This window comes from Crocodylus siamensis, chromosome 3 (assembly GCF_052110815.1).
Source record: "Crocodylus siamensis isolate JL-2025a chromosome 3, ASM5211081v1, whole genome shotgun sequence".
NCBI classification, from domain to species: domain Eukaryota; kingdom Metazoa; phylum Chordata; order Crocodylia; family Crocodylidae; genus Crocodylus; species Crocodylus siamensis.
The window spans coordinates 222,859,517-222,884,572 of record NC_143397.1 but is presented as its reverse complement, the minus strand read 5'-3'; the positions used below and the strand labels follow the sequence as shown (position 1 = coordinate 222,884,572).

General features: G+C 39.6%; 1 protein-coding gene across 2 annotated transcripts; it reads left to right on the top strand.

The window, feature by feature from the left end:
- Positions 1–416: 416 nt before the first annotated feature.
- Positions 417–22,959, top strand: PABPC1 (poly(A) binding protein cytoplasmic 1). 2 transcript variants are annotated; one of them, XM_090040442.1, is made up of 15 exons: positions 417–967; positions 7,821–8,014; positions 8,119–8,234; positions 10,106–10,236; positions 12,841–12,935; positions 15,336–15,473; positions 15,573–15,668; positions 16,596–16,868; positions 17,143–17,233; positions 17,669–17,779; positions 19,165–19,319; positions 19,911–19,995; positions 20,672–20,802; positions 21,212–21,307; positions 22,520–22,959. In XM_090040442.1, the coding sequence occupies exons 1-14, from the start codon at positions 775–777 to the stop codon at positions 21,302–21,304; spliced, it is 1,902 nt and encodes a 633-aa protein (XP_089896568.1). In that variant the 5' UTR covers positions 417–774; the 3' UTR covers positions 21,305–21,307; positions 22,520–22,959. The 2 variants fall into 2 exon arrangements, with proteins under 2 accessions (XP_089896568.1, XP_089896567.1); XM_090040441.1 differs by having other exon boundaries at positions 10,106–10,245.
- The last annotated feature ends 2,097 nt before the right edge of the window (positions 22,960–25,056 follow it).

Genomic DNA, 25,056 nt, shown 5'->3' with positions numbered 1-25,056 from the left:
GCACGCGCTCTCCGTCCCTTCGGGCGTCGGAAAGCCGACGGGCAGTTTGGCAGCGCATGCGCCACGCGCTCCTGACGCAACTCTCCCGCGCATGCGTCGAGCCTGTCAGTTCCTCCGCTTCGCACGTGGCCTGTCACCAGCTCTCACGCGGCGCATGCGCAACCACTCACTTCACCCTCCCCCTCCCGAAAGCTCTCGATACACACCTCCTTCATGTGACCAGCCCCTTCCTGGAGCGCATGCGCCCTTGTCCTCCTTCCCTCTCTCCTCCACTCTGGGCGAGCTCCGGCGCCGCACGCACCTCCCCCCCACTGCCCGCGCCTGCGCGGTACGTGCTGTCGGTGCGTGGCGTGCGGCGCGGTGGGGGCGGGTGGGGGCGGGGCGGCTATATATAGAGCGCGGCCGGGGCGGCGGCCTCCCCCTTGTCCCCCGGCCGCCGTCGGTGCTGTGTGCGCAGTGCGTGTGCTCCGGACACGCCGCACCATTTCTTACTAAAAAAAAATCCTTAAAAAAAAAAGGCAAAACCCCCCCAAAAATCCTTAAAAAAAAAAAAACCCTTTAAAAAAAAAAAAAAAGAAACCCCGTCCCTCCGCCCGCAACCGGCCGGGGCGATACGAAACCACCGGTGAAGCGAAGCTCCGGACCCAGCGCAGCCGAGAGGAGCCGCCCGCCAGGCCACGACCCGGATCCGGACCCGCGCAGCCGTTAAGTTTCGAACCCGCCGACGGCCGCCGCCGCCGCAGCGCAGCCCTTGGTGCGGGAGCCGGCGGCACCATGAACCCCAGCGCGCCTAGCTACCCCATGGCCTCGCTCTACGTGGGGGACCTGCACCCCGACGTCACTGAGGCCATGCTGTACGAGAAGTTCAGCCCCGCCGGGCCCATCCTCTCCATCCGCGTCTGCCGGGACATGATCACCCGCCGCTCGCTGGGCTACGCCTACGTCAACTTCCAGCAGCCCGCCGACGGTGAGCGCCGCGCTGGGCTGGGCCGGGCGGGAGCCATGTTCCCCTCCCCCGCCACGGCTCCGGCCTGCTGCAGGGCCCGGCCGGGGTTGGGTTTCCGGGCCGGCCCCACGCGGCCTGGGGCTGCTGCGCCTCGTGGCGCGGGAGGCGGAGGGGGGGGCAGGTGCTTCCTCATGCGCTTGCCGGGAATCGAAAGCGAGATGCCGAACTGAGCCCCAACGGGGTCCCTGCAGGTCGGTGCGTGTGGGCCTGGGTTCCTGGGGTGACGCCACCTCTGTGAGCGGCCTGGGGGACGAGAGTGCAGGGAGGAAGGAGGCCTGGAGAGGGCCACCCTTGGAAGTCTGGGCATCCCCCGGCTCCTAAGCCTGTCAGGCAGGACTTTCCTGCTGAACTGATTTAGGCACTGGGGTTGTGCCTCATCTCCGGGGTGGCATTATGACACTGTGCTTAGTCCTCCCGGTGAATTGCTCAATAATGAGCTCTTACAGCATCCACAGAAGTTCATGTCATTGTATCGCAGTCAGGTTATGTCGCATCAGGAATGTTTTTTTTTCCCCATGGGTTTGTAAGTAGGAGTTGAGACGGGAATATGCCAGGCAGGGTTTTCGTTGAGAGTTTTGGTGTATGGATGACTCCCTTTTAAGTTTCAAATCTTGTGTGCAAACTTCAGAGCTCAGCTAAAGCAGGGTTTGGGAAACAGCTGATCTGGGAAATGGCTAACCATCTGTGGCTATGTTTTGGGAAAAATTAAGAAAGGAGACACTTGGCTTCCAAATCATCTGACATTTGGATTAGCTGAATTTCAGTATAAGTTTTATGCTGAAATTAAGCTAGAATTTACGTTCAATTTTACTGTCTGCACAGTAAAGACCAGAGTTCTCTTGGCTGTATTGGCATTTATAAGTATGTAATAAAATTCACCAGCAACTACATTTACTAGATCTGAGCTACAGCCCTTTTAGTCTCTTCTCAATTTTCTTCTACATCAGGGAGCTTTTAATTTTATTTAACTAGTACACAGAATGTGAGGGCTTAAATGTTAAACTTCTAACAAATGCAAGACTTTCGGGACCACCTCTTTTAAAAGAGTAGCTAGTTCCTAACTGCTAATAAAACAAATATGAAACTGTAATTAGGTTACACTGAAAGACGTAGGTCAGAAGGCAGGGTAAATATGCACCTTACAGACTAAGATGTATTGAATTTTCATGAACTCAAGCTCACTTCATTGAGAGTTACACTCTAGTCAAATCTTAGAAGGGAAAAACGGTGTTGAATCAAAATAATTCTTGGTGTATTGGACAGTATCACAAATTAGTAAGGTCTTAGAATGGTCTTGTTCTTTTACATAAATAAGTTTATTTCAACTGCCCTTTATTTAGCTTGTAACTGCTTCTGGTAACTTCTCTTTGCTTCACAGGTCCATTTCTTCAGATGACTGTTTTCATTTACATTAAATGGAGTTAAAGACAAGTCGTTATTTTCCGTGGTCTTTCTAGGCTTTATCTGCTTTTTTTTCCCCAGATCTGAGGAAGGGCACTTTTGTACCTGAAAGCTTATCCAAGTTCTTTCCCAACTAAAAGAAAATTGTGGGTCCAAAAAAAGATAGTACCAAACAAACCTTGCTTCTGATGATAATATTGGGGCAGAAGTTGGACATTTTTCAAACACCATTCTTCTCTGATTTAGAACTGAAATAGTGGCCTAGTATTTTGAAGTGGATGATCCTATCACTTTTGGGACAGGATTGTGGTGGATATTTAATTGGGGAGTGTAGCTAACACTTGAGTTTCAGTTGGATGTTTTCCTAATGTAGAGCTGCTTGTTCTTGTCAACAGCTGCCCTTTTGGCATTTTAGGGGTGGATAACCTATATCGTATTGTTTCAAGAATTGGAATTATTTTCAGGCTTTTGGGGGATATGAAGTCCCTTACGTATTTACTGTATTTAGTCTTTATTTAGTAGTGCAATTATGTTGGTTAAAAACACCTTCCAGCCAGAACAGTGTAAAAAAAAAAAAAAAAAGGCAGTTCTAAACTTTCTTTTCTATTCTAGTCCCATCAGTAGAGGCAGTGCTTAAAATATCCTTAAACTGTATCTGGTAACTTTTTAAAATAAAAATTCTCAACGTATTTGCAAATGCTGCCAAAAGTGATATTTGTAGAAGAATTTTGTAGATAATAACTCTGTTTACAGGCCTAAAATTGAGGCACAGATGCCATTCTTGACTCCTACTTCAGTATTAGTTTGGGTTTTTTTTATTTTAATTGTGAGTGGCATGCCTTTCTCATTTTAACTTAACTACATTTTAAAATCTTGTCATATTTATTTCATTAACAGCTAGTGATTAGTCAGGGTTTTTAGAATGGTATTCTTTAAAATCAAGTTTCATATGTAGAGTACCTACAAACCAGAAATCTCAAAGCTCTTTCTAAACACTAATTAAGCCTGATGACAGCTTCCTAAAGTATGCAAGTATTTCCACACCTTGCCTGATGATTGAGATAGTGTTAGCAAGGATGTGACAAGCCAGGTTGTCTTGATGTCTGATCAGTATAAATGAAACAATTTTGAACAAATACAGGTGGTTTTGTTGTCTGGTTTGTTTTTTTTTGCCAAGAAGATTTATAGATTGATTATGTTCCACAGAAGTTTTTCATATAAATAGACACTTCTTTATGTACATCCTTCAACTTTCTTTTTACCTGTAGGGGAAAAAAAAAGGGGGGGGTGTATTCCATGTTAACATTATGTATGGTACAGTATAGTCGGTTATGAAGTTGACTGTCCAGCTCACTTGCAACTAAAATGGGAACTGGTGACTCATTCAATAGAAGCTTAAGCAGAATCAGCAAATGTGTAACATGGGTAAACTTAGTAGGTGTGGCCATTTAGTAATAAGTTAACTACTGAATGTTATTGTCTTGAAAACAAAGGTGCAGTCCTTCATGGAAAACAAGTTAAAATGATGTGTTCAAGGCTGTCAGTTTTGCTAGTTGCATTTAAGATGCAAAACGAGGTGGGTCACTGACTGATACCTAGTTTGATTGTAGTGTTTTTGGTCTCCATTTAAACCAAGTGGTTTCACAGGTGAAAAAAGTGTTAAAGGTTCATTGTTTGTTTGTTTTTTAAATTGCAGTTAATTTAAACTCTGCATCAAAAATGTCTGAAGGGGAGAGGGCTTGTGATTCTAGTGTTGGCTCTGCAGACCAGGTGTGTGATGGGCAAAAGCATTTGTATTTTACATGCAAGGAATTTGCACCATTTTAACTTCAATGAATGCTGTTATATTGAGGTATGTAGCATGCTTGTAAAGGGAAGTGTGGACACTTCCTAGGAGGAATAGGTCAGGGGTTGTCTAGGAATGTTTGGGGAATTGAGGCATAAAAAACACTGAAGAAAAGAAGAAAACAAATCTTGTGTCTGCTCCTTGGAGTCATGAAATTATTTTTGGTTTGCTGCAATTACTAGGCAGTTTTAGATTTCATAGATAGATGTTGGGGCTGGAAGGGACCTTGAAGATCATCAAGTTCAGCCCTCTGCCCCAGGGACAGGAAGTTGGCTAAGGTCAAAGTATCCTAGCAAGATAAGCATCCAAACTAATTTATCCAAATTTTAATTTCCTTTGGTTTATGGTAGTTGTTTAAACACTGATCCAGTAAGAACTATATTGATTCCTGTCATTTTCATTTGGCTATCAATTATTGGATGGTAACATTAGATTTTTAGACTCTTGGAGGTGGCACTAACTGAATTTGTCTATTCTCCTCAACCCTTTTATAGTAAGTGCAATGCACACACACAATTGGTGTATATGAAAGGAAAATAATACTAGTTATTTCTAGGGTACAATACATTTTCTGTATAAAGACACCTCAAGGTTCACATGGAATCTAAAACCAAAATAGAAAGCAGGATAAGAGCCAGGATATAAACATTTTATTTATATCATGGTAACCTGACCTCTGGTAGCCCAAAGACATCAGTGGCCTGCCCCTTTCTTCTGTGAGAAGGAGGTGAAGAAAACTTACATACCTCCCTTGACTGCCCTGGCTGCAGCCACCTGCCTTCCCCCTTCCCCCCCATTATCTTTGGTGAATGGGACATGGATTTCTCCCACATGTAAAGCTTTCTCTGTCCTCTACCAAGCAGCTGAGGAAAGTGTAATCAGCCTGGTCAGGTTCTTGCTGGGCCATGCCAAAATGGTGACCCTGAAGGAGATGCCAGGTCTTTTTTTGACAGTGCCTCTCACCTCTTGCACTTCATGTCTAAGCACATGTCTTTCTTCAGTGGGGCCACTTCACGTTACAACAGAACATAGTCTACTTTGGATCACATAGTCATTGAGGGGGTTCTGTTCCTGGTGGAAAATGGCCAGCTAAGTGTGACTCTTGAAGGGCATAAAAGGAGGAAGTCTTAATTTCTAGCTGTAATGGTAGTTTGTTTAGTAATGAATGTTTTCATGCCCAGGCCCTTTGTGGGGTGGATATGCACTTTCTCCCTTTCACCATTTTAATACAAAATTGTTAAAAACAAAGTTTTAAAGGTCAGAAAAATCTTAACTACTTGGCTAATTCAGCAGTATAAAAGTGCTCAGGATATTAGCAATCTGGGCAACATTCATTTTGTTAGGTTTTCCAGATTAAATTTATTTCCATTAAATAGTTGACAATAAATGTTGTGATTTTTTTTTTTTTGGCAGAAAGTAAAGTCAGCAGGAGCAGGGTTTGTTTTTTGTTTTTTAAACCTGGTCTGTCAGTATGTTCCTGGCTTTCAATTAACACTTTCCCAGTATACCACTTGAAATGATTGAAAGTTTTTCTTTTTTTGTTGTGAAAACAAACTGTAACCATTTGGTTATAATATATTGACTACATTTGATTCATTAGTAAGTCCTGTTATCTTTGTGCATGACAATGGCAATGAAGAATGCTTTGAAAAAACGTTAAAGTGTGTAAGGGTTCATAGGTTAAAAAGAGAAGCTTAATGTGACTTTGGTGCTGGAAGCAAACAGTAATTTAGGACTGAGAAATAACTTGGTATAGTTATGCAGTTGTTTTTGTGATGTTCTGTTCTGCACATAAATAATGTAACTTACGGTGTCCTCTGGGTGTGGTTTCAGGCATTTAACAGTGTTCTTGTTTAATCTGCCCCTCCAGACATATATAGGCATGGATGTGAAACTAGTCCAGAAGACCATAAGTCTATATCCACTGTAACTCAGAACCTTGCCCATATCTTGCTTAAACACATTCTCAGTGACTTGCTACCTATATGCCTGTTATGTCTTGCCATGTTACTACTGTGCAGTATTATGCTATGGAAACTGAAGAACATTTCTGATGTGTCTGTTTTTAAGTAGAGGTTTTTCTAGAAATTAAATTCCAAGTTTTCTTTGAAAAAAGCTAGTCCTGAAGTTCTGAACAGACTAGTTTTTAACTACTCTGTAAAGTAGTGCATTTCATTTGCCTCTTAATGCAGCTCAGATGTTTTCCAGAAACTGTAGGAACAGTTTATGCGTGGAATTGTAGAAGACACAAACTTTTCAGTCAAAACCAATATTTTAGAAGCACAAAAATCTGTGCTAATGAATTAAAGCTTTGCAACATGCAAAATCTGTTGCTAAGTTACTGCAGTATTAGAAGTAGTATTACTTCTACATTCTCACTACTCAGTCCCCCTGCAAGGCCATTACAAGTACCTATTTTGGCACTCAGAGGGTGCATGAAACTGCTGCAGAAACAAAACAGTCTTGGCCTGCACTACACAGGTTTTCAGTATAGGGAGATGGTATAGATGTTTTGGTGTTGGTGGTACTTTACATGAGGGCTTTTGCCAGTAGAAGACAGTAGCATATAAGTGCTTCAGTTAGACAAGTTGTTTGCTCAGGCAACTGGAGTAATCTTATCCCAGCAAAAGTTTTGTTTTCATTTTGATTTATATAAACTGTATCTACGTTAGGGTTTGCTGGCATAGCTACAGTGCAGGGGTGGGCAGCCCCCAGCGCACATGCCAGAGCATGGCATGTGAAGCCATTTTGTTCAGCACACTGCAGCTGGGCTGGGTGCAAGCAAGACAGGTTCCATGGCAGACAGCAGCTGCCCACAGAGCCTGGGCCAGCTGTGGCAGGAAGCCAGGAGGCTGCAAATAGCTGAATCAGGATCTAGAACCTGGCACCAACTATGTTGCAGCATCAGCTGCACATGCATCTTGGGTGTGTGTGCAGCCAGCACCAGGGTCCAGAGCCCCTGGCCGGGCTTTGGCAGCAGTGGGTGCACGGTGGGAAAGGGGCCAGAGGAATGCAACACCACTACTGGGCCGCCCCCCCCCCCCCCCAATTCTACTGGACGTGTGTATGCAACCGCTGCCAACGACAAGGATCAGGGCTCTTGCAACTCCCCCACCACCTGCCCCTGGCACACCAAGCCAGCGACATGGATCACAGTTGCAGTGTTCTTGGCACTCTGGCCAAAAACATTGCCAACTTCTACTATAGTGGCCAAACCTTCCTTAGCATAGACTTGACCAGAATTGTCACCCACTGATATGTTCTTTTCTTCCATTTTCTGATCATGATTGTTCCAGGAGTAGAGAGAGTTCTGCCACTCAACCAGCCTATTTGTGTCTTCTCTGGCAAAATGGGGTTAAAATAGAGGAAACTTAAAATTTAATTTTAATATCCATACATTTTTTGTTGTTGCAATATTTAAGTTATATTTTAGTGTTGGGTGAGAATTGAATAAATTTCTACTGGATTAAATTATGGAAAGGATTAATGAACTTTTAAAGTAGGATTATTATGTCTATTAAGATAATAACTTAGCACTTCTTACTAACATTAGTGCATCTTTTCCAGCTGAACGAGCTTTGGATACCATGAACTTTGATGTCATTAAGGGCAAGCCGGTGCGCATTATGTGGTCTCAGCGTGATCCATCTCTACGCAAAAGTGGTGTTGGAAACATTTTCATCAAAAACTTGGATAAATCCATTGATAATAAAGCTTTGTATGATACATTTTCTGCTTTTGGAAACATCCTCTCTTGTAAGGTAAGTGGAAAATAACTGGTGTACACAATGATGTGATGTCAGAAACAGCAAAACCACAGTTGAGCTATTTCACAAGCCTTACAACAGACTCTCTTCTTTAATAGGTGGTTTGTGATGAAAATGGATCTAAGGGCTATGGATTTGTACATTTTGAGACGCAAGAAGCTGCTGAAAGAGCTATTGAAAAAATGAATGGTATGCTGCTTAATGACCGCAAAGTGTAAGTACATAAATAGATATTTGGGGCTTCTTGACAGACTGAAATTCAGTCTGCTCTGGGACCTTGATGTACACCTAGAAAAGGCATATAATTTGAAATATGTTGCTTATTTTACAGGGATTAGTTAAAAAAATCTGTTGATGTAGTACTTTAAGATGTTGATTACATACACTGATGGCAAGAAGAATCTGAAAAATGTGGATAAAATGGGATCTTAACAAGGAAATCAGCTTTAGTTTTGTGTTTTGAGATGATAGTATAGCTAGGGTATTGGGAATTAGGATGTAAACAGTGTTCCTTGTTTTTTTTTGTTTTATAATGTATTCAGTTTCATTTGTTTTTATTTAAATGCTGCAAATAATTATTTTCCACTTAGGGTGCTTTTAAATTGCTACTGCTACATATTGGATAAACATTTTAAATACACCAGACTCTTGTGCTTGCATCAGTGAAGAACAGTTTAAGCTATTAGAATCTGCATTCAAGATGTAGCAGAAGTTCTCATTTGACCCTTGGGTTCTTGCTTCCTAGGCGAGTGGAACCTGAATGTATTGCAAATGATGTTTAAATGTTAAGGTGTTCTTACCAGTTTACTTGTAAAACCAATGTGTCCAACAAGCATGACTATGTAATAATCTTTGGGTTAGAGAAGAGGAGTCGTGTCTTGGGAAAATATGGATAATAGAAAATCAGCATCGACAGTACTCTTCAGGGCAAATTTTCTTTTCCTGTTAACATCTAAATTTTTTGCATAGAAGAGGAGTGTAGAACAGAGCCTCCTCCCTGGGTGCTATAGAGGCATGTATCTCTCTTTGTAGAAGAGACTGTGTATCACTTCCCAAATGGTTCAATTAAAAAATGCCCCATAGTACAAAACTATTTAATAGATATGCTGTGGTGTTTTTTTCTTAATAGCAGTTCCTTCTCTACTTACACTTTAACTAGCCTAACAGTTCCACTAGTAATTATTAGCTTGAAGGCCTTTCATTTTAACCTGGTTTAGTCCACCATAAAAACTCTTTTCTTCAAAATTCTATTTTAAGCTGCATCTTTTAAAGTGGATTAAACAGTTGATCTTACAGTATAGATTGCTGCAGTACCTTGCATCATCAACATTAATATCCAGATATAAACTACACATCAGGTCAAGTCATCAACATTCCCCAAAATATGTGGAGTCACTTTACACATCTGCGTTGTATCCACTGGGACAGCTTTGCAGGTTACTCAGCTTTATACAAAATCAGATAGCTAAAATTTAGAGTCACAAATGCAGCTTTGTGAGTAGTTACCATACCAAAATGGTTCCTTGGGGTAGAGAGAAGGCTCTCTTGAAAGAGCACATTCCACCCTTGACAGTAATGACTGACCATTTGGTGGTATTGGCTGCTGACTTGTAAAAACAAACCCTGTCTTGCCAGCTTTTGTTTAAGAGTGGTAGGATGGACTTTTAGAGAGGCAATGTAGAAACAATGCTTTAATGCTACAGACCTTGTCAGTACAGCACAAAAGGCTGAAGTTAGACTGTTGTAACAATCATCTAAGACTTTCCCGGTTGATTACTTGTGAGGAAAAGTTAAACTTGACCAACAAAAATTAAAACCTCATCAAGCTGCTAGGAGGGTTGTTTATCATAGTAACTGTGGTAAATAGATTAAGATAGTCAGGATCAGAGTAATTGTTTTTCCAATAAAGTTATCTTTCATCTGGGAGCTTCTTGCTTACTATCATGTAGTGAGAAGGACTGCACTTAAGAAAAAATCATAATCAAATATTTCTCTGGCACAGTTTTGGCTTATATGATAGAGGTAAAATCTTGAATACACAAAGATTTATTTTACATAAACATTTATTTGTTTTCCTGAAACTAGGTTTGTTGGAAGGTTTAAATCTCGTAAAGAACGTGAGGCAGAACTTGGAGCTAGAGCTAAGGAATTTACTAATGTTTACATCAAAAATTTTGGAGAAGACATGGATGATGAAAGACTTAAGGAACTCTTTGGCAAGTTTGGTAATGTCTTAAAACTTTCATGCTAAATTTTATATATAGGCAATCTTGGTGGATTTGTTGCATTTCCCTTGTTTGCATGGTATGCCTATGCAGTTCTTCTCAAGTTGTTTGCCAGCTGAATTTAAATATGGAAATGTGTAAAACTTTATCCACAATATCAGTGACAAATGTTAAGTTCTATCTTTATCACCAATGCTGCTTATGGATTCAGATCTGTATATTGGTGCTCTATTGCTTAGTAATTCATCTGGTGTATTGCTTTTAGTGAGCAATGTTAAAACCTTAAACATAATGAAATGCACACTATTAACCTATATTCTATTATGCTGTATTATTAAGCTATAACTACTAATTACAGAAGAAAACATCTGGCAAACCTTGTAAGAGACAGAGCCAAGTATCCAAAACTTGAAATTCTAGTTCTGTTTTATATGGATGACTATGTGCTATTAACGCTATATGTCATACAGAAGGGACAATGCCTTCAGACAGTAGTTCATGGTGCATACACATGTTGTCACTTTGAAAAGGTGAACTACAGGCTTTGGATGACATTGTACTATAGTGGGCACAGACTCTCCTCATTTTTCCCAAGTGTGATACCTGTTGTCCTAGCCCCCTCGCTCTACCTTTGTTCCAGTTCTCTTTCTTTTCTATTCACAGTTCTCCATTTACTACAGATTGTGTTCCACCCTGTCTTTCTGACCACTAGTATACCTCATTGCTCTGTCGGTTGCCATTGCCTTGCTCTTCCTTCCAGTCTTAGCTTGACTCCTGTTGTTTCTGATCTAAATCGGTTACATTATAGCTCTTGTTCCCTTTGCATTTGACTTAGCACTACCTATTCCACATTTGTGTGAGTCCAGCACAAGTGTTTTTCAGAGCTGAGAGCCAGGAAGTAGTTTCTCAGTTGCCTGAACGTGGACAAGCCATAGCAGCCTACAACTGACTTTACAGGTGCCTGCTTGGCCCTAGGCTGGAGCATGTGTATTGTAGGCGAACACTTTTTCAGGAATTTGATTTCTGAAATATGTTAGGGAGCCTGTGTGAACCTTTTTTTCCCTTCAGGCTTGTAATTTTAAACAGATTTGGATGTATTTTGTAGAGATGGGGGGGAGGGGGGGAAGTGGGAAGATGCATCCTTCACACAAACTGTGACTTTGCAACATCTCGAATCCTTGCTGCAAAGAATGGGGCTTTAGAGATTTTGACTGGAAAGCTTGCCAGAAGTTTTTAATGTGGCCAAGACAGCGTATTTTACTTTAACTTCATTCTCTCAAATGGTTGACCCATTTTGGCTGAATGGTTCAAAATGAGTCAGAAACTTAGTGAGAAAAATTTCAGTTTTTGACTTTCAGTTGCTTTAATGGGAAGGATCAGGCAACCATGAATTGGGGTGTTACTAAATCAGTTTCTGGTACAAATATATTGTGGAAATAAAGTAAAGCCCATTAAAGTTAGTAAATTCTTAGGGTGTTATCAGTTAAATTCTTTATAAAATATTTTTTTTCATGTTAAATTTTACTGCCACCATCAGTCAAGTAAAGTTTGGTCTCAGTATCAAGTTATTTTCAGAAATGCAGAGCTCCAGTCCATTTCCATAGGAAATGGGGCTACTTCAAGTATTACATTTAATGTAGTGTTGAAACATGAAATGTTAGGCACCTGTATTTGAAAAATTTTAGCCAAGAATCTTTTAATTTTTTTTTACTAGACCCAAACCTTTACTGACCGTTGGGCAGCAATGCTGAGGCAGTAACATGCTGCTGACAAAACTTCACTGTAATTGTCAGCTTCGCTTTAACTGTTCACATTCCGTATAGTCACAGGAAATTAGTCTTGCATGCAATATGTTGGGTATCAGTAAACCATGAATTAAGTACCGATGCATAGGGATCTCTAAATCATGTTGGAACGCTTGCCCCCCCCGATTGGTGGAGGGGCCCTGCAGCTGGGCTGTTTGCCGCTGATCACTGGGAACATGACAACTGCAACATATTTAAAACAGCTGCAAGTGGTCCAGCCAGCAGGGCCTCTCCACCAATCAGGTGTGGCATGAGGGGGGGCGAGCACTGAAATGAAAACATTATAAAAGAGCCACTCTGGGGGGGCACTTCTGGGATGATTTATGGAGATCCCTGCTGATGCAGAAGTTGGTTATAGGTTCTGATCCTGAGAACTGTAGAGATGCTCCAGTATCCTTTAAGGGAGGAACCAGTACATTTAAAAACTATTTGATTTTTGTGATATCGCTGATGAAATATATGCTATATTTGAATGCAAACTAATAAAAAAGACAGTAAATTCTTTGGAACAAGCTATTTCTCTTTATTATAATAAACATCTAAGAAACCTGTATTCTAAACGTAAAAATAATTTAGTTAAAATAGCTTTTTATGGGAAATCCGGAACTTCAACTGGAGTGTGTATTTTGTAACATCCCATGGTATTAATTAGGAAATAATGCTTCTGCTGGCGTTTTCATAATAATGACTTCTTTCAAGTAACACTAAGACTTCTGTTCCCTTCCAAATGGAACAGAAGACCAAATCTATGTACAGAATAAATATTGTGTGCTTTTTGGGGTTTTTTCAGGGCCTGCCTTAAGTGTGAAAGTTATGACCGATGAGAGTGGAAAATCCAAAGGCTTTGGCTTTGTTAGTTTTGAAAGACATGAAGATGCCCAGAAAGTAAGTTTGAGCAGGAGCTTTTTTTCCTTTTAATGTATCATTTTGGGAGATAATTTTTTGAGTCTTGAATATTAATATTTTTGCATTCTCTGGAGATTTCCATATTCAACAAGGATTATGTTTGAGCTTCATATAAAAGCATGTTGGGAATCAGCAGATACCCTGCATCTTCATGTAGCATTCTTTTTCTCACTTGGAATAATGGTCTGAAGTCAAGAGCACACTTCTTTATGGAAAAGTTCAAGAAGATTGCTAAAATAGCTGATTCTGTCGGTTCAGCTGATCCTGAACTTACACACTGGCCATAAAGGTAGCAGATATGTTATATCAGTATACTTAAGAGCCATATGGAGCTCTGACAGGTAGGCAGAGAAAAGCATTGTGCTTTGAAGATAATTTAGAATGGTAGTTCCTCAAGAAAAACATCTGGTATATACACGGCCTTATTTGATTGTTTTAACAACAAAAAAAATTGTCGTATTTAATTTCTTTTTGCTTTGTAGAACCAGCACAGCTATGACAAGTGACCTCAAAACTCCATTCTCTGTTGCTTATTTCAGCAGTTCTTTGAACTACAGTTGCAGTTCACAGCTGTACCTGTACACTTCTTGGTGAATAAACAGGGCATAATTTGATCTTATGTAGGATCTATTACTGTTGATGTGCAAGGTGAAAAAAATCATCTCTGATGGGCCCTGCAGTGTTGAAAGTTAGATAAAGCCTCGTAGATTGTAAATTTGTGTACATTGGGTATAAAAATAGGACAGCAGTAACAACTTTAATGTGGCTTTTACTCTGAAGAGTAACTATGTAACCTTGCCCTTTACATGGGTATTTGTCTGAGGGCAGCATGCTTCACAGTTTCCATTTTTGGAATAGGTGGTTTTGATGCATTGGTTTAGTGGCAGTTAGATGCCTTGCATTAAGAAGACAAACTAAACAGAAAAGAACAAATCAAAACAATGAACTAAATGTGCTTTCCCTCAGTTGTCACCAATAAAAACATATAGCCAATAAATTAGAATAAATCCTCGCTTTTTAAGCCTAGAACATTTTGATTTCTATGTATTCCTAGTTAAGTTATTTGTCTGCTGCTGTTTTAGGTGTAAATTCCTGTAGAATGTGATTCTTTCATATATAGTGTATTTGCGAAATAGGCAAGAGATTTCAGAATATTGGGTAAATGAGTATAAAATAGCTCTCACTTGTGAAAGTGTAATCCAGTAATTTTTTTTTTTTTAAATTTGTGGAATGTGCCTGTGCTAGAGACTGCTTGTAAGGAAGACTCAGTAAACTCAATGTTTACAGTTGTGAAAACAATATTTTGTTACCTGCACCCCTGAATGCTTGTTTTTTGTGGTTTTACAGTCCATTTCTCATATTTTAAAGTAATTTACTGCTTTGTCTGAAAGACAGGAGAAATAAGGGGAATGTATTGTACTATGTGCCATCAAATGTACTTGATACCAAATGGGGAGCAAGAAGAGGTTTTTTCCCCTCAAATTTTCAAACTACGGTAATGCTAGCTGTCATTTTTGACAAGGAAAGATGAAACTTAAATTGTTGATACTTAAACCCATAATCTCCCTTTAGTTTGCTTTTCTTTGCAAGCAGTGATATTCCCCCCCCACCCCCCAAAAAAAAAAAAGGGGGGGGGCCAAAGACATGGCTTCTTCTGGATATCTTTAGTGTTCTTTTGAATATACTACATTTTACAAGAATAGAGTGCTGTATTTCTGTTTCCTTGTAATTTTTCTTTAACCCATATGTTGATGATAACTTGAAAGCTGATTGAAACTTCATGCTGTATCTCACCTACCACCTTATGATGATATGTTTAATTCACCCAAGGACCCCTTTCCTTGTGACCTCCCAGGTCAGGATCTGTCTGCAGATATTGTTTGGATCAAGGAATGGGAAACATGGGAAGTCACAGATAAGTTCTTTGTGACAAACCCCACTTGTCAACTTCCTGTCTTTTAATTAACATGGTGAGAGTGGTCTCTAAACAGGTTCAGGACAGGCCAAGCACCTCTGCTGCTGGGCCTCAGTGCTTAACCCATTGTGGTCTTGTGGAGAGACACAAACAATGTTGCACATTGAGTGTCCTCTTTACAAACTAAGAGACGGTTTAATAACTTTGAACTCAGTTAATGAGGAGGCTATTGTTTGGCTCCGTGGATTTGTATTTGCTAAATAAATGACCCATATGTTCATCAAAGAACATCTAAGAGTTTAATAAAATATGGTTCTGAAAGTGTTGAGGGTGGCTTTGATTCTACCCATATTGGAGCTTTCTTTAGCTTTTTTTTGTTGGTGGCTTTATTTATATGCATTTAAACTTTATTCATTAGCAACAGAGAGACAGTGTTAGCAACCCTTTGTGTTTAATTTTTGAAGGCTGTGGATGAGATGAATGGGAAAGAGCTCAATGGAAAGCAAATCTATGTTGGCCGGGCCCAGAAAAAAGTGGAAAGGCAAACAGAGCTCAAGCGCAAATTTGAACAAATGAAGCAGGACAGGATCACCAGATATCAGGTTATTTTTAAATTGAATGCGCAGGCTTATTTTACGTAATCTTTTTAACTCAGCTAGTTTGTCTACTTTCAGAATAATAATTTTTTTTTTTTTTTTAAGGGAGTAAACCTTTATGTGAAAAATCTTGATGATGGGATTGATGATGAGCGTCTGCGAAAAGAATTTTCTCCATTTGGCACAATCACAAGTGCAAAGGTAGGGTAAGCTTTGGAACTACTATATTTGTAGTGAGAAAAGTTGGGATCTGTCAACCAAGAGGAGATGGTGAGATTCAGTTCTTTGGCTGGCAAGCATAAGAAGTGGAGATATGGCTTAGCAGCCCATAAATACTGCTGTAATTAAATATGAGTATTGGCATTGGTAAAATCAGTTGCCAAGGTTTTAAATGCAGTCATATAATTTTCTGGATGTTATGTTATAATAGCAGTTTAAATAGTTTATGGTACATGCACTTCTTTTCAGGGTACTTTAAAAAAAAATAATACAAACATAAACGTCTGGTTTATTACATTCATATTTATGAACCTCTGCATGTACTGTCATTTACTTGTTTTTTTGTGCATCATGGATAATAAAACACACCAATCAACCACATAAGATTCAGAAATCAGCCTGTCCAGATATCGACAGGAAATGATAACATTTAATTTTAAAAGAAAATTCCATGTAATGATGTATTTTTACTGTTACCATCTAATAAGATTGATTTCACTTGAATCACTGGAAAATTGGCTTGTTATTAGATGAACCAACTGACTGAAAACAAATACATTATTGTTTGCCGTTTGCAGTGTAGGTATGGAAGCTGGCAGAGCCGTTATATTCAGCAATGATGATCAAAATAACTTTTTAATTGGGTGTTCCTCCATATAAGGTTGGAGTTGATGATCTGACTTTGTATTAAAACTAAGTTAGATCGAAATGATTAATTGCACTAAACTGGGGCGGGACGCTATTTCCTTAGCAGTATTGCCATTGAGTTTATTCTTGCATCTCGGAATTTAAGCAGTATGTTTTAGATGGTCTGAAATATTATTTATGTACTTTGAATCTAGGTGATGTCATTACCAAATAATGTTTCATGCCCCAAGTTTGTTTTAAAACTGCGCTTTGTTTTGACAGGTCATGATGGAAGGTGGTCGCAGCAAAGGGTTTGGGTTTGTATGCTTTTCTTCACCAGAAGAAGCCACCAAAGCAGTCACAGAAATGAATGGCAGAATTGTGGCCACTAAGCCATTATATGTAGCTCTAGCTCAACGTAAAGAGGAACGCCAGGCTCATCTCACCAACCAGTATATGCAGAGAATGGCAAGTGTAAGAGCAGTACCCAATCCTGTAATCAACCCCTACCAACCAGCACCTCCTTCAGGATATTTCATGGCAGCTATCCCACAGGTATGTATACAAATGTTCTTCACAGTGTGTAGATTCTGCTTAGATTCAGCAGTAAATGTAACTAAATGGAATACATGCAGTGTTGTGTTGGTGCTGGACTAAATGCAGCCTGTGAAGATTTTTAAAAGCAAGCTCGGTGATATGTTTTAGAGTGTTTCTGGCTCAAATACTGAATAAACTCGAGATCAGATTTTTCTGAAACATAAGAAGGTTCATAGAAAGTACTTGGGTATACAAGAATGAAGCAGAAACTTTAATTTATATTTCTTGACAGACCCAGAACCGTGCTGCATACTATCCTACTAGCCAACTTGCTCAACTCAGACCAAGTCCTCGCTGGACTGCTCAGGGTGCCAGACCTCATCGTAAGTAGTTTCTTTTGTTGCTCTTCTAAATAAGGGAGTGTTAATTGGAATACTTTGTTTTAATGAAGAGTTATCTAGATGGTGCTAACTTGGACATATGTATTGTTCATGACAAGTAGTTGGTAGAAAAGTTGTACACTAGTTGTAAGTCCTGTTTGCATTTAGATGCATATTAGTGATAATTTAAGGTCGTTCTCTTGTTTATAATAATTTGCAAACTTAAATTGCTGTCATTAAACCCAGCAAAACGTTACCAGCTTTGCCCTAAATTCTCAAGATTGAATGTCAATTACCAAAGAAATTAATTCTCCACTTCTTTACCTGGAATATTGTGGGTAGTGCCATAAGAGCACTACAAGAGAAAAGAAAAGAATAACCTTTCGTTGTCACTAAGTTATCTGTAATCCAATCAAAATATTAATGTTTTACATACAGCTTTCCAGAACATGCCTGGTGCTATCCGCCCAGCAGCTCCCAGACCACCGTTTAGTACCATGAGACCAGCTTCTTCACAAGTTCCACGAGTCATGTCAGCACAACGTGTTGGTGAGTTTCAGGGTTTTGTTTTGTTTTTTTAAGTGTCCATTCCTCTGTAGTACTACACCAGCATCCCTCTTCAGTTACGTGCATAACTCAGTTGTCACACTTGCAGAGTTTTTGCTGGCACTTGAATAAGCTTTCAAAAGAGTGTTTGAAGCTAGCTAATGGTGCTTATCTCCCTTTTCTGGTTTTCTAATGACCACAATACAGTATGCTTCAACAATATCCAGGATGGATTAGAAAGTTCAGATGATTTCTGCTCTTTGATCCTGTTTCTTGTCTTTTGGCTGTAATTCATATCATACTTTAACTGTTTCTCCCCTGCTAGTGAAGAAGTAATGAGTGACTTGTTATCTGCTCTTGTTCTCGAATGTACCCCTGTCAAGACCACACTATTGAGGCTGACCTGTACTATCTAGGAGAGAGCTTTACATTTCTTTCCACTCTTAACTTACTTTTTCCGTTTCTTTAGTCAATCCTTATGTAGTTTTAATTATTTAATCCCCAAGTTTTTTTACACCATTAGTTTATTCTGTGCACTTTCATAATGAGGACCATTTGTTTAAAATGTTGCATGGACAACCTTGTCCTCCTGCTTGACTCTGTAATATGCATGTGGTAGTTGCAGCAGTAGGTCACCTAGAAAATAATATATAGTACAAGCTGTGTTATCCAGTATCTTACAAGTCGGCATGCTCTACTAACCGGCATGCCAGCTTGTAAGGTAAAAGTGAAACCAGAAGTGCTGACCCACCATGGCCCCGGGGCAAAGCAGTCTGTGCTGCTGAGTCCCTGCAGCCCAGGGCATAGCAGCCTGCTTGGGATCTGGGGGGGGAGGGGCGGTGTTGCGGCAGGAGGGGCAGCGGTCCAAACAGGCAAAAACCCCTCTTCAGGCCTCTCAGTTATATTTTGTTATCTGGCATCCCTCATTCCCCATGGGTGCCAGATAACAAAGCTTTTGCTGTACTGAGAGAGCCTGTGTTCTTAGCTGTTAATGCATTGTTGTGGCCTCACTTTGTGTTTGGCTGTCATCACATATACAACATGCATAGCTAGCACCAGCAAGTGCAGAATGTGGAAACGAGTGAAGTTGTGGTGGTGGTGGTAGTGAAATAAAATTCAAGTATTTTCTGTAACCAGTATTTTTCATTGTGCATAACAAAAGCAAGTTGAAAGCAAAATTATGGGAAAATTTAATACCTGACAGGCTTGGTTTTGAACTTGCAGGTGATTTTTACTGCCACTTTTTTTAAGCAAGTTCCTGTGAATCGTAATAATAATAAAATTAGTATTCAATAGTCTCAATTCTGTGACCATTTAACCAACTTGCATTAAGTGTAAGCTTTATAGAAATGGAATTGTTTACATATAAAATCATACCATCTTTCCAGCTAATACATCAACACAGACGATGGGTCCACGTCCTGCAGCAGCAGCTACTGCAGCCACTCCTGCTGTGCGCACAGTTCCACAGTACAAGTATGCTGCTGGTGTTCGTAACCCTCAGCAGCATCTTAACACACAGCCGCAGGTTGCTATGCAGCAGGTATGTAGCATTTTATGGGAGCCAAGTAATATTTTTGCTGTGTAAAGCTTTTTTTTCCAAATCTGTATCATAATTAAGGTGTTGCTGTCATCACTGGGTCATTAAAGTCACAGGTTGCCTTACTGGGCCATATTTTCATACTTCTAAAATGTTGGGACCAGCTTGCCACTTACTCTGTTGTTACGTTGTTTTGAATCTTCCTGTTGCGGTTTTGCTGGATAAGTTACACCCAATAATCCAGAATTTGCTACCTGACTGTAGCAACTAGGGGTGTAAACTTTGAGGTTTAAAATATATTTCAAGCGTACTTAGGGGAGGATATTATTCTGTGCATGGTGATTAAACCGTCAGCCTGTTTTCCCTTATATAAATTATGATCCTTAGTGAGTTGACTAAACACTAATGAGCCTCCAGTATCACTCATCTCTCACCAGCATAATGACTTGGACATGGTTTTCCCCTATAAATATGTCAGCTTACCTGTCAAAAATATGACTAGGTTGTTGAGGTATAAAAATTGCACATTTTAAGTTGTAGATAGTTGTGTTAGATTCTTAACATTAAAGTATAATGGTATACGTTTACTTGCAGCCTGCTGTCCATGTGCAAGGTCAGGAACCATTGACTGCTTCCATGTTGGCTTCTGCTCCTCCACAAGAACAAAAGCAGATGTTAGGTATGTATGTATATACTATCTCACTCTGTTGGCTGCCCTATAGTAGAAATTAAATATCCTTTGGCTCTTCTAAAACGATGCACTTCTGATCACTTGCAAAAATGTTTTGAAAGTTGCATAAGAAAATGTAGCATGACTAATCATTAAAACAAAGGAGTTATTTGCTGTCTTTCATCTTGTGGTGTTTGACTGGCAACCAGTTTATCTTCCAACAGGAGCAGCTACAGGAGGGTACCTTGTTCCCTGGAAAAGTGGTATTGATTAGCAAGAGTGAGACAAAGGAGGTTAAGATAAGACAGTTGACAGCATTTATACCCAAGCCATAATTTTATTTTCGTGTGTTTCACTATGCTAAAGGACTAAGCTGATGTAATTTAAGGTGTCAGAAGGCCATTCTTTTCCTGAAAACACTCTTGCGTCCTTGACTTCTCTTTATGTAAGCTTGGTTGCTAATTGCATCAAAAGCTACTTGGTTTTTATACAGTTGTGTTTAGGAAGGTTTGTTTGGGGGGGTTTCAGTATATTGAGCTTTTGGGAACATTTGAAAATGTAATGATTTTTGAAGAATTTATTCAAATCTTCAGAGAGAGCTTAACAAATTTTAGAGCTGTGTTTAGCGCTGGGGGAAACTAAATTTAATATTTATGGTCAACTGCAAAGTTTTAATATTTTCTAGGTGAACGGCTGTTTCCACTTATTCAATCCATGCACCCTACCCTGGCGGGTAAAATCACCGGTATGTTGTTGGAGATTGACAACTCTGAGCTCCTCCACATGCTTGAGTCTCCTGAGTCTCTTCGTTCGAAGGTAAGTCGAGATTTTGCATTTGTGTGTGATTTAGCTGCTGTCTCATCTGACTTGGATGTATCAAACCTAAAGCCCACAAAGTTGTTCCCTCTGGGTCAGGAAATTTGGGGGGCCGAGCCCACTACAAAACCTGGGGCTACAAAACCTCATAGGATGTTTGTACAAAGCCCCTGGCCGCAGGGGGATGAGCAAAAGTATGTGCCAACACAGCCCTACTCACCCTTGTCTCCATTTACCCTGTGGCAGCTTGGCCCACTGCATGCATGGATGCTGCTGATAGCTCCACCCATTGGAAACCTAGCAGTTCAGATACAGCCTACAGGGGCAGGTTGATATTGACACCCCTGGTGTAAATTTATTGAAATAATTAAAGCATGGTCTTTGACTAATGACTGTTTGATTCTATCAGGTTGATGAAGCTGTAGCCGTACTACAAGCCCACCAAGCTAAAGAGGCTGCTCAGAAAGCAGTTAATAACCCTGCTGGGGTTCCAAGTGTTTAATATGTGAGTTCCGTGCAAAATAAATTCTTGTAACTTTTTGTCAAATGTAGTAGCTGAAAAAAGAAAGGATGCATAATTTGGTAATATCCTAGAAAGCTTGCCCTCACTTAAATTGGGTGGACTTAGTTGACTCCAAGAGGAACATGAGCTGGCAGTGTAACAAAGCCAATCACAGCTTATCATGCATTAGCAGACCAACAATTCGAGGGAGGTAACGCTCCCCCTCTGTGCGGCACTGGTCAGGCCACAGTCAGAGTACTGTGTCCAGTTCTGGGAACCGCACTTCAAGACGGAGGTGGAGAATCAAGAGGGTCCAGAAGAGGGCCACTTGCATGATTAGTGGCCTCTGTGCAAGACCCTATGTGGGGAGGTTGAGGGATCTGGATCTCTTCAGCCTTCACAAGAGATGTCTGAGGGGAGACCTTGTAGCAGCCTATAAGTTTATCAAGGGAGGACAACAGAGTTGGAGATGCACGATTTACCAGGGCACCCCTTGAAGTAACTAGGAATAATGGGTAGAAACTAGCGGAGAGTAGATTCAGGTTAGACATTAGGAAGAAATTTTTCACAGTAAGGGTGGTCAGAATCTGGAACGGGCTGCCAAGGGAGAAGTGGTACTATCACCTAACTTGGAGGTCTTCAAGAGGAGGCTAGATAGGCACCTGACTGGGGCCATCTGAACTTGGTCTTTTTCCTGTCGGGGGCAGGGGATCAGACACAATGATCCTTCAGGGTCCCTTCTGACTCTACAGTCTATGAATCTATGACTTGGAGCTCTTCTGGGAATTTTTCCATTATTATTGGTCTTTTTCCATTTTTACAAGTTAGTCCAACTTGATACTCAGCTATTACTGTCATTAGATATCAGTTTTTCTTCTGTGACTATGAACAGCATAGTACTTCTGCCAACACTGCTTTCCCCAGCTTACAGCCTGAACTGGCTATGTTGATTTGTATAGCCCTACAATATTTTAAGTACTTTGTATTTGGGAATTGTTAGTAAGCTTTGCTGTGATTTCCTGGTTTATAGTGGTCTCAGAAGGAGACTGTGGCCTGCTGTATAAAATAGGAAGGAGTTGGAATCAAACTGGCTATGGTGGTACAATTCAGTGCCTAAAAGCCTTCAGGGTATTAATTGATGCCATAAAAGGATATAAAAATAATGCAAGTTACATTTTCACATGTAAAAGCGAGTAATATTGTTTTCATTTGCAGAAAGATCTGGGACTACAAACTAGAACTTCGCTTCACTGAAGAAAAAATAATCTAAACATGGAAAAACTATTAAATATTGAGAAAAAACATTGCAAAATATAAAATAAATAAAAAAAAGAAAGGAAACTTGGAAGCTTATGTACAGAGCAAATGCCAGGACTAGCAAAACTAATGCTAGTCCTAGATTACCTATTGATTTAAAATTTAAAAAAAATAGTAAAATAAAAAATACAAATTAATGTTTTATAAACCCGGGGGAAAAGAATTTTCAGCACAGTACAAAATTTAAAGCATTCCTTTCTTTAATTTTGTAATTCTTTACTGTGGAAAAGCTCAGAATATCACCACTGTTTTAGTTGACAGTGGAATTGATAGCTGAGCGAAGAAACGTAATTTGGATTATAAAATTCTTGCTTTAATAAAAATTCCTTAAACACTGACTGACTTTTCTTTCTTCTGTAAAGTTGGTGTGCTTCACACTAGTGGTTTAATTCTAGAAGTAGATATCTACTCTTTGTGCGATTTCTGGCTAAGATTAACCTGCATTTGGTCATCTTTCTCCGATATATAAACTTCAATGTTAACAAATTTGAAATGAGCAGTTGCATCTACTTTCTTAGTTTTAATTTCTTAATAGTGTGACTTGTGGCTTCATGATTACTTTACTATTCATAAATCAGATCAAGTTGCCCATATTTTTAGATGGCTTAAGGTGCAGCAGAGAAAAATGTACCCATTATTCCGGGAGTAGAAGGAAATATGATTTCTGCAGAACCCATTTTCCAGGTTTTAAGACAGCTAACTTTTCTGAATTCCCATGACTGTTGCTGCAGCAGTTACTTACATGAGGTTATAACAAAGGGACTCAAAGTACTTTCAGGAATGCCTAGGAATTCATGATGATTCCATATTTTGCCATGCCAGTAATTTTGATCTAACCTTTGTTCAAAGCATTTTACAAAGCTACATTTTTTATTTTGAGGAATAATTTATTGCAACAAAAATTGTAGCAAAGTTGCAGGTGACAAAGTATTAGAGTACAACTTAGCCAAACTGCAAGGCACTGATTATAACAAAGAACAACCCTTTTAAATGGCTGCTTAACTTGAGACTAATTCTCCTTGGAACCAAAATGTTTCTATAATGTGCAATGATCTTTAATAACAAAGTAAGTTGTTTGCTCTGAAGTTTTAATTTTTCTTGGGATAAAAACAACTTTTGGCTCAAATCCAGCTTCCTAACCTTTTGTCTTTTACCAAGGTTAACAAATCCTTTTCATCAGGAACAACATTCAGACTCCCACAGTTGACGTTTTAGTAACTCACATTTTTTAGATTTGTATGGAGATTTAATCTAGTCAGGTGGACCTGGTGACCCTAATCTGAGCCTAAACCATGGTTCTGATTATTGAATTTGCTTGTGCTAGTTTTTAGCAGTAGGTCTGTATAAAGGAGCTATGTATGGTAAGCGAGAAAAAAAGAATCTGCATTGATTTGCACCATTCACAGGATTTATTAGTAACTCACAGTTTTTTTTTGGTGATTTTAAAATGGCTGTGGTAGCTAGATGGTGGATGACATGAACTCCTACTTACCATTTAAAACATCTTGATGGCAACAGGCAGTCAATCCTACTGGTTCTGTCTGGAGACAATGGCAGTCTCTAAAGTGAAAATCATTGCATTTTTTGCTAAAAGATCTTCAATTAAATAGTTATGCAAATTGGAATTACTGCCATTTATGTTCAGGGATAAACATTACTGAAAATGAATGAGAGCAGATTACCCAAAGTACTTTGCAAACTGAAAAAAAATTGCATTTATGTACATTCTGACTTCTTTGCAGAGGGCTGAAAGGTTAGTCGTCTTCACAAATTCTAGGGCATAGTCCTTTGGACTGAATGCTTTAAGAAATTACATTACAAAAGATAGAGCTATGTCTATAAGATAACTATTAGGGTTTTTCTACAACTGGTGTAAAGCAAGTCTCTTCCTGTATAAAACTAGTCTTTTGAGTTTTACTTTCTGTTGTAGAATGCCAAAAAAGTAGGTACATTAATTAGAGTATGTTATTTTGACTCCTCTGAAATGAGTTACTCCTTGATAAAAAGCTCAGTGACACAAACCAAGACTGATCTGTGTTTTACCTGAGTGGCATCTATCCATCTTCCTGTATATTAGAATGAAAAGGGGACTTCCAATTAAATTTAAAAGTGGCACATTCATAACTTATAAAAAGAAGGGTTTTCAAACTAGGCACAATTAGCATCAATACCTGCCATAGGGCAACAGTAGGGCCAAATGTTGAGCACGATGAAAAGTATAATGCATAATAAGAATATCCAGACTTATGTTAAAACAAGAGCTTTTAAAGGAATGCTTCACAACATGAATCAACTTTGAACTAACTGCTGGTGTTAAGAAATTACCCACTCCAAGCTTCTTGGGAGAACACTCTTAGAGGAGCAGAATTAGGCTTTTAAGTGGACTAGGACCAAGGGCTTCCCTCCCAACCAGGCCTTTGCTACTCAGGTAATCC

Coding starts and splice junctions, on each gene's coding strand:
- PABPC1 (XM_090040441.1), top strand. CDS start 775: ATGAACCCCAGCGCGCCTAGCTACCCCATGGCCTCGCTCTACGTGGGG. Junction 16,869..17,142: donor TCATGGCAGCTATCCCACAG/GTATGTATACAA, acceptor ATTTCTTGACAG/ACCCAGAACCGTGCTGCATA. Junction 19,996..20,671: donor AGAACAAAAGCAGATGTTAG/GTATGTATGTAT, acceptor AATATTTTCTAG/GTGAACGGCTGTTTCCACTT.